Source organism: Pogoniulus pusillus, chromosome 10 (assembly GCF_015220805.1).
Source record: "Pogoniulus pusillus isolate bPogPus1 chromosome 10, bPogPus1.pri, whole genome shotgun sequence".
Taxonomy (NCBI): domain Eukaryota; kingdom Metazoa; phylum Chordata; class Aves; order Piciformes; family Lybiidae; genus Pogoniulus; species Pogoniulus pusillus.
The window spans coordinates 4,477,965-4,489,827 of record NC_087273.1 but is presented as its reverse complement, the minus strand read 5'-3'; the positions used below and the strand labels follow the sequence as shown (position 1 = coordinate 4,489,827).

Sequence of the window (11,863 nt, the reverse complement as noted above, 5' to 3'; positions counted from 1 at the left end):
GGGAGAGTTGGGGCTGTGCAGCCTGGAGAAGGCTCCAGGAACACCTTAGAGCAGCCTTTCAGGACCCCATGTTGCTCCAGGAGAGCTGGGGAGGGACTTTTGACAAGGGCTGGGAGTGCCAGGACTAGGGGTGATGGCTTCAACCTGGAAGAAGGTGGATTGAGATGAGACATGAAGAAGATATTCTTGAGAGTGAGGGTGGGGAGATGCTGATGGCAGTGAAAGATCAACTGGGAAAGGTAAAAACCAACCTGAAGGTGTAAAAAATAACCTGGGAAGGGTAAAACCCAACCTGAAGGCACAAAAGATAACCTGGGAAAGGTAAAAACCAACCTGAAGGCACAAAAAAATCATCTGGGAAAGGGAAAAACCGACCTGAAGGCAGTAAAAATAAGCTGGGAAAGGTAAAAACCAACCTGAAGATGTAAAAAATAACCTGGGAAGGGTAAAAACTAACCTGAAGGCACAAAAAATCAGCTGGGAAAGGTAAAAACCAACCTGAAGGCACAAAAGATCAGCTGGGAAAGGTAAAAACCATCCTGAAGGCACAAAAGATCAGCTGGGAAAGGTAAAAACCAACCTGAAGGCACAAAAGATCAGCTGGGAAAGGTAAAACCCAACCTGAAGGCACAAAAGATCAGCTGGGAAAGGTAAAAACCAACCTGAAGGCAGTAAAAGATCAGCTGGGAAAGGTAAAAACCAACCTGAAGGCACAAAAGATCAGCTGGGAAAGGTAAAACCCAACCTGAAGGCAGTAAAAGATCAGCTGGGAAGGGTAAAAACCAACCTGAAGGCACAAAAGATAACCTGGGAAAGATAAAAACCAACCTGAAGGCACAAAAGAACCTGGAAAGGGAAAACCCAACCTGAAGGCACAAAAGATAACCTGGGAAAGGTAAAAACCAACCTGAAGGCACAAAAGAACCTGGGAAGGGTAAAACCCAACCTGAAGGCACAAAAGATCAGCTGGGAAAGGTAAAAACCAACCTGAAGGCACAAAAGATAACCTGGGAAGGGTAAAACCCAACCTGAAGGCACAAAAGATCAGCTGGGAAAGGGAAAACCCAACCTGAAGGCACAAAAGATCAGCTGGGAAAGGTAAAAACCAACCTGAAGGCACAAAAGAACCTGGGAAGGGTAAAACCCAACCTGAAGGCACAAAAGATAACCTGGGAAGGGTAAAACCCAACCTGAAGGCACAAAAGATAACCTGGGAAGGGTAAAAACCAACCTGAAGGCACAAAAAATCAGCTGGGAAAGGTAAAAACCAACCTGAAGGCAGTAAAAGATCAGCTGGGAAGGGTAAAAACCAACCCTGAAGGCATAAAAGATAATGTGGGAAGGGTAAAACCCAACCTGTAGGCATAAAAGATAACCTGGGAAGGGTAAAACCTAACCTGAAGGCACAAAAAATCAGCTGGGAAAGGTAAAACCCAACCTGAAGGCAGTAAAAGATAACCTGGGAAGGGTAAAAACCAACCCCTCCAAAAATCTCCCTTCCTGAGAGAGGACTTTTGGCAGAGGGCAGCAGGTCCCGGTGGGGCTGGGCTGGCAGCCCTCCCCTCCTGCCCATCACAGCAGCTTTGGCTTTAGGTGACAGAGCTGTGGGGCACCGCAGGCTGGTGTCAGGCACTTCTGGCATCAGTAAGCCCCAGCGGTGCCTGAGTGCCAGCAGCCCAAAGCTCCTGATCCCTGGTACCCTGCGGCTAAGATCCTGCCCGAAGGAGCAAATGTCAGGGCTAAAACAGCTCCTGAGCCACTTGCAGTGGGAAGCAGGGAGCACAGCCAGAGCCATTTGGAGCAGATTAAGGAACAACACCAGCAACAAAAAAGGGCTTAATGAGCTGTGCACCCCTAAAAGAATGCTTGCAAAAATCCAGCCCTAATGAGGGGGGTGAGGAGGGGAGAGGAAAGCTTGTGAGAAAGGAGGCAGGGGGATTATGAGCCCCTGGAGAGGCTAATTCCTGTCACAGGGTCAAGCTTTTACAAAGCAATTATGAGGGATCTCCATGGTGTCACCATACAGACACACACACATGCCCAAAGCCTTGGCACCTCAGCTGGGCAAGAAGGGCAGCAGCAGCCTGCCTTGGATCAGCAGTGGTGTGGGCAGCAGGAGCAGGGCAGGGATTGTGCCCCTGGACTCAGCAGCCTGGCTTGGATCAGCAGTGGTGTGGGCAGCAGGAGCAGGGCAGGGATTGTGCCCCTGGACTCAGCAGCCTGGCTTGGATCAGCAGTGGCGTGGGCAGCAGGAGCAGGGCAGGGATTGTGCCCCTGGGCTCAGCAGCCTGGCTTGGATCAGCAGTGGTGTGGGCAGCAGGAGCAGGGCAGGGATTGTGCCCCTGGACTCAGCAGCCTGGCCTGCATCAGCAGTGGTGTGGGCAGCAGGAGCAGGGGCAGGGATTGTGCCCCTGGATTCAGGAGCCTGGCTTGGATCAGCAGTGGTGTGGGCAGCAGGAGCAGGGCAGGGATTGTGCCCCTGGACTCAGGACTGGGGAGGCCACAGCTTGAGTGCTGGGCTCAGTTTTGAGGTTCTAACAACAAGGAGGACATTGAGGGGGTGGAGCAGGTGCAGAGAAGGGTAAGGAAGCTGGGGAAGGGTCTGGAGGTGAAGGAGTGGAAGATGAGTGTGCTGCCCTGCCCCAGCACCCTGGATGGAACAGGAGAATCAGCACTGGATTCAGTTCCTGCAGTTATCCTTCTCCACCTCCTGCCTGTGGGACACGGAGCTGTGAATGACACAGGAGTCAACAGCAGTGGCATGGACTGTGGCAGCTACCCTGGCTGAAACACTGCCCCATGGCTGAGTCCAGAGTGCTGGGGAGGAGCAGCTGAGGGAGCTGGGGGTGTGCAGGGTGGAGAAGAGGAAGATGAAGGCAGACCTCATTGCTCTCTGCAGCTCCCTGAGAGGAGGCTGGAGCCAGGTGGGGTTGGGCTCTGCTCCCTAGTATCCAGTGACAGGAGGAGCAGAAGTGGCCTCAAGCTGCCCTAGAAGAGATTTAGGTTGGACATTAGAAGAAACTTCTTCCCTGAAAGGGCTCTCAAAGCCTGGCACAGGCTGCCCAGGTTGGTGGTTGAATGCCCATCCCTGGAGGAGTTTCCAAGAGGCAGAGCTGTGGTGCTGAGGGCCATGGCTTAGCCCCAGCCTTGGCAGAGCTAGAAAATGGTTGGGTTGGGGGAGCTTAAAAGTCTTTGCCAACCAAAAGCATCCTATGATGATGTGTACCAGGTGGAAGCAATGTTGCTGTGTGGCAGAAGAGCTGGGCTGCTGGGAAAGGGTCACTGCAGCCTGTGGGCTCTGGCAAACTGTTGGCACAAGCCTCTTCAGCTGCAGGCTTCAGCTTGGTCACCGTAACAGAGGGTAAGAGCTGAGGCCAGCAGCAAGAGCAGGAGAGTGGAGACAGCCTGCACCTGGGCAGAGCAAAGGGAGGCTGTGGTGGCAGGGCCACACAAGCTGGCAGAGTCAGGCTGCTCAATGCTCCCCTTTATTTTAGACACAGTGCTGCTCCCACCCCAGCCTGGGCAGAAGGAGCCTGCTGGCATCAATCAAGCCTGCTCCAGGGCAGCAATGATTGGCAGGTCTCAAAGGCAGTGGAGAGGACTCTGCCCATGGGCATTGCTGGCCTGCTAAGGGAGATCATAGGAATCATGGAATCAGCCAGGTCGGAAGAGACCTCCAAGCTCACCCAGCCCAACCTAGCACCCAGCCCAACCTAGCACCCAGCCCTGGCCAAGCAACCAGACCATGGCACTAAGTGCCCCAGCCAGGCTTGGCTTCAACATCTCCAGGCACAGCAACTCCACCACCTCCCTGGGCAGCCCATTCCAATGCCAATCACTCTCTCTGCCAACAACTTCCTCCCAACATCCAGCCTAGACCTCCCCTGCCACAGCTTGAGGCTGTGTCCCCGCATTCTGTTGCTGGTCGCCTGGAAGGAGCTGCTCATTAGGGGCTGGAACCATCATCCTCTTCTCAGAGCAAGCCCTCCAAGATCAGTTTCACTGCTGAACAGGTCCCCAGCTAGGGCATGCTGCCAGACTGAAGAGCTGCTTGAAGGAGTGAAGAGTTGGGTCCTTTCCAGGGCCAGGAGAAGGGAGAAAGCTTCTCAGCAATCACGCCGAGGATGGAGCTTATGCCAACACCTGGGGGCAGAGGAGGCTCTGCCACCCGAGCTGCAGGACAGCTGCACAGTCAGTTTGGTCCAGGAGGTGCATTTTGCATTCTGGCTTTAAGAGAACTTCTTCATGAAGGACAGTTTCAGGTAGGCAATGGTGAGGAAGATCAGCATCATGCAGGCAAGAGCCAGGTGGTTCTGCCACAGGCCCCAGGTGCTCGCCTCGACGCCTTGGTGCTTCAGATACTCCTCCCCAGTGCACCACCTGCAGATGGACACACAGACAGCTACCAACCCAGGCAGCCCTCAGTGGCTGGACAGGCTGGAGAGGTGTGCACAGGTGAACCTCGTGAGGTTCAACGAGAGCAAGTGCAGGGTCCTGCACCTGGGCTGCAGCAATCCTCACTGTCAGTGCAGGCTGGGGGAGGAGGAGGTAGAAAGCAGCCCTGAGGAGAAGGACTTGGGGGTGCAGGTAGGGGAGAAGCTGGGCAGGAGCAGGCAGGGTGAGCTTGCAGCACGGAAGGCCAAGGGCAGCCTGGGCTGCATCCAGAGCAGCATGGCCAGAGCTGGAGAGAGGAGATCCTGCTCCTCTGCTCTGAGGAGACCTCACCTGCAGTGCTGGGGCCAGCTGTGGGGGCCCCAGCACAAGAGAGACATGGACCTGATGGAGAGGGTCCAGAGGAGAGCACAAAGACGATCAGGAGTTTGGAGAAGCTCTGCTGTGGGGACAGGCTGAGGGAGCTGGGGGTGTTCAGCCTGGAGAAGAGAAGGCTCCAGGCAGAGCTCACAGCAGCCTGCCAGTACCTGAAGGGGCTACAAGAAGGCTGCAGAGGGACTGTTCCCAAAGGCCTGCAGGGACAGGATGAGGGACAATGGTTTGAGATGAGAGCAGAGCAGATTGAGGTTGGATGTGAGGAACAAGTTGTGCACCAGGAGGGTGTTGGAACCCTGCAGCAGGTTGCCCAGGGAGGTGGCTGAGGTCCCATCCCTGGAGCTCTTCAAGGTGAGGCTGGACAGGGCTGTGGGCAAGCTGATCTAGTGGAGGATGTCCCTGCTGAGTGCAGGGGGGGTTGGACTGGCTGAGCTTTTGGAGGTCCCTTCCAACCCATTCTGTGATTCTCACAAAGACAGCTCAAGCTCTGGGATTGTTCTCAATTCCTGCTGCTGGGATTCATTGGAAGGTACCAAAATACTCACACTTGGCCTGTCTGTGGGCAGGTGATGTTGCTGATCAAGCCTGTGCTGTTGGTGCTGCCACAGAAGTTCAGCCCAGTCAGTTCATTGATTTGCAGAGCCTGGTAAGGGGAAAGAAACAGTGACAGCAGAGAGCAGCAGGGAGAGGAATGAGGCACAGAACCATAGCATTGGTTCCTCGTGGACCACAAGGATCACCCAATTCCAACCCCCCTGCCAAGGGCAGGAACACCTCACACTAGAGCAGGTTACCCAAACCCACATCCAGCCTGGCCTTAAACACCTCCAGGGATGAGGCTTCCACCACCTCCCTGGGCAACCTGTGCCAGGCTCTCCCCACCCTCACAGTAAAGAACTTCTTCCTAACATCTAATCTCAATCTACCCACTTCTAACTTTGCTCCATTCCCCCCAGTCCTATCACTACCTGACACCCTAAAAAGTCCCTCCCCAGTTTTCATGATACTGGAAGGTCTCCTCAGAGCCTTCTCTTCTTCAGACTGAACAGCCCCCACATGAATGAGACAAGGTAGAATTTGATTCAAATTCCAGGATCTGAAGTGGGCTACAAGAAAGCTGGGGAGGGACTTTTTAGGCTGTCAGGTAGTGATAGGACTGGAGGGAATGGATCCAAGCTAGAAATGGGTACATTCAGATTGGCTGTTAGGAAGAAGTTCTTCACCATGAGGGTGCTGAGAGCCTGGCACAGGTTGCCCAGGGAGGTGGTGGAAGCCTCATCCCTGGAGGTGTTTAAGGCCAGGCTGGATGTGGCTCTGGGCACCCTGCTCTAGTGTGAGGTGTCCCTGCCCATGGCAGGGGAGTTGGAACTGGGTGATCCTTGTGGTCCCTTCCAACTCTGACTGATTCTGTGACACTGACTCTGTGGCAAACGTTCCCCAAGTGTGTAGAGAGGAAAATGCAGCACTTACCTGAAATCCATAGCGAGGGATGCTGAAGTACTTCAGCCAGGAGAGCCAGGACAGGACACTGGTGAGGTTGACCAGCAACCCAGAGAACAGCTGCAGACAGGGGTGACAAAACCACACCAGAACAGGTCACAAACTGCAGGCCTCTAGCACCTGTTCTGCCCTAGCTCTTGGCTCTGCTGCTCCAGGTTAAAAAGGCATCCCTAAAGAGAGCAGCTCTCCCAGTGGAAGAACAGTGGGAGGGAAGGAAGCATTTCTGGTCCCCAACTTTGGGCCATAACCCCCTGTGGTCCCTACAAGAGTACTGGGAAATGCTTTCACAGAATCAAGCAGGTTGAAAGAGAGCTCCAAGCTCATCCAGCCCAACCTAGCACCCAGCCCTGGCCAATCAACCAGACCATGGCACTGAGTGCCTTATCCAGGCTTGGCTTCAACTCCTCCAAGGATGGTGACTCCACCACCTCCCTGGGCAGCCCATTCCAATGGCACAGATTAAACCTGGCTGCCACCCATCTCTGGGTCTCCCATGGGTTCCCCTGCACTTGTCTGCTGTGACTTGAGGGTGTGGAGCTGCTGGAGTGGTGTTTGTGTCTCCTGGAGGGGGGGAGGGAGTTGCTGATGGGTGTTTTTTTGCAGCTCATTATGGTGCCTGGCTTCTAGTGTAGGTGCCTGGCTGTGGCATGCCCCTTGGTTGGCTGTTCAGCCAAGGAGGGCAGCTGCAGGAGCAGTCCTCACGGGCACAGAGGGCTGTGGATCACATCCTCAGCCAGCCACATTTGTCTGTGGAAAGCTAAAGGAGAGAGAGAGAATCACAGAATGGGCCTTAAAGGTCATCTAGCTCCAACTCCCCTGCCACCAGACCACCTTGGTCAAAGCCTTATGCAGCCTGAAACACCCCCAGGCCTGAGGCCATGTACCTCTAGGCTGCTTTTCTGCCTTCCAGGCAGTCTGGTGGCTGCCAGAGGCACAGAGAAGGTAGCAGAAGAACTACTCTCCACCTTTCCCCCCTCCCATGCAGCCCCATGGCTCCTCAGTTCTCAGTTAAAAGGACAAATCAGAGCTTTTGATCCCAGAGCAGCAGGATGTCAAAAGCAGACAGAGCAGGATGTGAGCCCTGCAGGATCCCCAGCAGTCTTTCTGCAGCACTCAGCTAACTCTGTGCTGGAAGGGTTGCTGGATTTGGGGAGCTTTGACTCAAGAGCTGAGCAATGCTACTCACAATCATGAAAACAAAGACCACAGTCACCATCAGGTTGGCTACAGTCACCATGCTGTGCCCTGCTGCAATGGCCAGGGCCATGGAAGTAGCTGTGTAGGAGACCATCATCAGGGTGAACATCATGGTGAAGAAGGCTCCTGCTGTTGGCTTCAAACCTTCAAAGAGCAGAACAGGAAGGGTTTCAGCATCATAGAACGGGTTGGGTTCAGAAAGGACCTTCAAGACCATCTAGGGAGTGGAATGGGAGAGACCTTGCTGCCAAATCCAAAGCCAGCAGGGTCCAGGCTGTGCCTGAAAGGAGTGGGATGCTGCACAAGTGGAAGCTCACCAGAACTGCCTCCTTTCATAGGCAAATTGAAGCCACAACAAAGCCTTCACCTTGGGCTGGTAACTTTAGAGCAGCCTGCCAGTGCTTGAAGGTCTCCCCTAAACTTTCTCCTCTCCATGCTGACCAAACCCAGCTCTCTCTGACTGGCTGCAGAGCTCAGGCTCCAGGAGAGCTGGGGAGGGACTCTGGACTAGAGATGGGAGTGTCAGGATGAGGGACAAAGGCTTTGAGCTGGGAGAGGGGAGATTGAGAGTGGGGAGGAGGAAGAAAATGCTGAGAGTGAAGGTGGGGAGAGACTGGCACAGGTTGCCCAGGGAGACTGTGGCTGCTCCCTGCCTGGAGGATGCTCAAGGCCAGGTTGGATGAGGCCTTGATCAAGCTGGGCTGGTGGGAGGTGTCCCTGCCTAGGGCAGGGGATTGGCATTGGATGAGCTTTGAATCATAGAAACAACCAGGTTGGAAGAGACCTCCAAGCTCAGCCAGCCCAACCTAGCACACAGCCCTGGCCAAGCAACCAGACCATGGCACTAAGTGCCCCAGCCAGGCTTGGCTTGAACAGCTCCAGGCACAGCAACTCCACCACCTCCCTGGGCAGCCCATTCCAATGCCAATCACTCTCTCTGCCAACAACTTCCTCCTAACATCCAGCCTAGACCTGCCCTGGCACAACTTGAGACTGTGGCCCCTTGTTCTGTTGCCTTCCAACCCACTCCCCTCTCTGCTGGTGTGTGACACATTCTGACATGAATGCTTCCATCTTTCCAACATGAATGCCTCCCTCTTCCCAGGTCTGCCTTTCCTGCCACCCTCCAGCAGAGCCCAAAAGGCAGTGCAGCTCCACTGCTGTGCCAGCCTGCTTCTGTGGCCTGTACAAACACACAGCTGCCCAGGCAAGACACTTGCAGCTGAGCTCCTGAAAGGGAGCTGCCAGCTGCCTGCAGGGCACCCTGCTTTACCCAACATGAAGTAAGTGATGCAGGTGAAGATGATGCTTGGCATGGTCCTTATGGGTATCAGATCAGCCATCAGCTTGGAGATGAAGTAGACAGATATTCTGTAGTAGCCACTGATGTATTCATGGCTGGAAGACAGAGACACAAATGTCAGCAGCAACAAGAAAACCAAGATTGGAGACAAACAAATTCTTGCTCACGCTGAGGGAAGGGGGAAAAAAGGAAAGGAAATGGATTTAAAAGAGTATTTTTTTTCCCTCATGGCCAGGCTGTGCCCAGGGAGCCTCACACTAGGGTGGCATTTGGGGTAGGGAGACCTGTGCCCTAAACTTGGGTCATCACAGCAGAGAGAGGGAAGCTGAAAGAGCTTTAAAGAATCCAGCTGTGCTTGGAGGTGTTCAAGGCCAGGTTGGGTGAGACCTTGAGAGACCTGTTTTAGTGAGAGATGTCCCTGCCTATGGTGGGGGGTTGGAACTGGCTGAGCTTTGAGGTCCCTTCCAACCTTAAACCATTCTGTGCTTCCTGCCTGTCCTGCCCTATTAGATGTGCTGGCTTGCCCCAGCCTTCTGCTGATGGGGGCAGCAAGGGAGGGAGGAAAACAAAGGCTTGGGCCATTATGTCCCCTCCCAGAGTGATAAACAGGGACCCACTGCTGCTTAGGTGCTTGTGTCTTGCCCAAAGGAGGGTGAGCAAGCCCTGGGGTCACCTAAGGTGGTGGGGTTTGCAAATGCCATGCTGACTGGTGACTCTCTGTGGCCAGAGGAGCCTTTGCACTCGGGCAGGCAATAGGATTTGAGCTACGTTGCAAGTGATTGAGCTGCCTCTGCCTCACTGTCTGCTGCCTCTGCCTGCCCCCTCTGCCTCACTGCCTGCTGCCTCTGCCTGCCTCCTCTGCCTCACTGCCTGCTGCCTCTGCCTGCCTCCTCTGCCTCACTGCCTGCTGCCTCTGCCTGCCTCCTCTGCCTCACTGCCTGCTGCCTCTGCCTGCCTCCTCTGCCTCACTGCCTGCTGCCTCTGCCTGCCTCCTCTGCCTCACTGTCTGCTGCCTCTGCCTGCCTCCTCTGTCTCACTGTCTGCTGCCTCTGCCTGCCCCCTCTGCCTCAGTGTCTGCTGCCTCTGCCTGCCCCCTCTGCCTCACTGTCTGCCGCCTCTGCCTGCCCCCTCTGCCTCAGTGTCTGCCGCCTCTGCCTCACTGTCTGCTGCCTCTGCCTGCCCCCTCTGCCTCACTGTCTGCCGCCTCTGCCTGCCCCCTCTGCCTCACTGCCTGCCCCCTCTGCCTCACTGTCTGCTGCCTCTGCCTGCCCCCTCTGCCTCACTGTCTGCCCCCTCTGCCTGCCCCCTCTGCCTCACTGCCTGCCGCCTCTGCCTGCCCCCTCTGCCTCACTGTCTGCTGCCTCTGCCTCCTCTGCCTCACTGTCTGCTGCCTCTGCCTCCTCTGCCTCACTGCCTGCTGCCTCTGCCTCCTCTGCCTCACTGCCTGCTGCCTCTGCCTCCTCTGCCTCACTGCCTGCTGCCTCTGCCTCACTGCCTGCTGCCTCTGCCTCCTCTGCCTCACTGCCTGCTGCCTCTGCCTCCTCTGCCTCACTGCCTGCTGCCTCTGCCTCCTCTGCCTCACTGCCTGCTGCCTCTGCCTCCTCTGCCTCACTGCCTGCTGCCTCTGCCTCCTCTGCCTCACTGCCTGCTGCCTCTGCCTCCTCTGCCTCACTGCCTGCTGCCTCTGCCTCCTCTGCCTCACTGCCTGCTGCCTCTGCCTCCTCTGCCTCACTGCCTGCTGCCTCTGCCTCCTCTGCCTCACTGCCTGCTGCCTCTGCCTCCTCTGCCTCACTGCCTGCTGCCTCTGCTGAGTGTGTGCTGCCTCTGCCTTGCTGCTCTGCCTCAGTGTGTGCTGCCTCTGCCTTGCTGCCCTGCCTCAGTGTGTGCTGCCCCTGCCTGCCTCCTCTGCCTCAGTGTGTGCTGCCCCTGCCTGCCTCCTCTGCCTCAGTGTGTGCTGGCCCTGCCTGCCTCCTCTGCCTCAGTGTGTGCTGCCTCTGCCTTGCTGCCCTGCCTCAGTGTGTCCTGCCCCTGCCTGCCTCCTCTGCCTCAGTGTGTGCTGCCTCTGCCTTGCTGCCCTGCCTCAGTGTGTGCTGCCCCTGCCTGCCTCCTCTGCCTCAGTGTGTGCTGCCTCTGCCTTGCTGGTCTGCCTCAGTGTGTGCTGCCTCTGCCTGGCTGCTCTGCCTCAGTGTGTGCTGCCCCTGCCTGCCTGCTCTGCCTCAGTGTGTGCTGCCTCTGCCTCGCAGCTCTTGGCCAGCATGTTCTGCTCTGCCTCGTGCTTCAGGCCAGCTTAACCCTGTTATTTTGGGCTTGAGTACCTGGCAGCTGAAGTGCCTCAGGTTTCCCAGGAGAAGACATTAAGTGCCTCACGCCATGGCAAGCAGTGCCACTGCCACAGTGCTCTCTGCACAGCTGCCAGAGATGCTGCCTGCACCTCTGCAAACCTCCATGCCAAGAGGAACCAGGATGAGGTCAGAGATCCTCTGCCTCTTTCCCAGCACCTTGGGAAGGTCTAGAAGCCTCTCAAGGGCCAAGCAGTTCCAACACTGCCACGAAGGAGCCAGGGACTAGCTTGAGATTCCTGCTCCACCACCACGAGCAGCACAGACAATCCCTAGGGCTCCAGGCTGCCTTTCAGATGTGAGGCAAAGCCATTTTGTGGCCATTCCATTTTCTCTGACTCTCCTCCATGGATGAATTGCCCAGAAGCATCCTTGGGCAGATTTTCCTGACTGAATTAGACCCCAAAATTGAACCAATTTGTATCTAGTCGTGGGCAGGGCTATCCAGTAATAAAACCAACTACCTATTTTATAATCCCTGCCTCCCTAATTGCCCCAACTAAACCACAGCCCTCACTAGCAGGTCACAAACCCCTCCATCAATACCTAAACTCAGCTGTTTAGTGTCGTCCCCCCCCCCCCAGCTGTTAATAACTTCCAGCTCTGAGCCGCTCACAGATGACCTATTAAGGCTAGGAGAGGTTAGTTTCCAATTAGCACCACCAGATAATTGGATCACTCTGCAGTTAGGTGGACTGAGCTGAAGATCCCCAAGCTCTGGTAGTTCCTCAGCAGCTTTTCCCCCTCTGTTTTTACT

General features: G+C 55.6%; 1 protein-coding gene across 1 annotated transcript in view; it reads right to left on the bottom strand.

Moving 5' to 3' along the window:
- Positions 1–4,078: 4,078 nt before the first annotated feature.
- ABCG2 (ATP binding cassette subfamily G member 2 (JR blood group)) overlaps positions 4,079–11,863 on the bottom strand; it is a 30,316-nt gene continuing 22,531 nt past the window's right edge. Inside the window, exons 12-16 of the mRNA XM_064150381.1 lie at positions 8,738–8,862; positions 7,454–7,608; positions 6,238–6,327; positions 5,313–5,410; positions 4,079–4,380 (exon numbers count right to left, since the gene is read on the bottom strand). Coding sequence (XP_064006451.1) covers positions 4,230–4,380; positions 5,313–5,410; positions 6,238–6,327; positions 7,454–7,608; positions 8,738–8,862 — 619 coding nt within the window. The 3' untranslated portion in view covers positions 4,079–4,229. The remainder of the gene's footprint in view (positions 4,381–5,312; positions 5,411–6,237; positions 6,328–7,453; positions 7,609–8,737; positions 8,863–11,863) is intronic.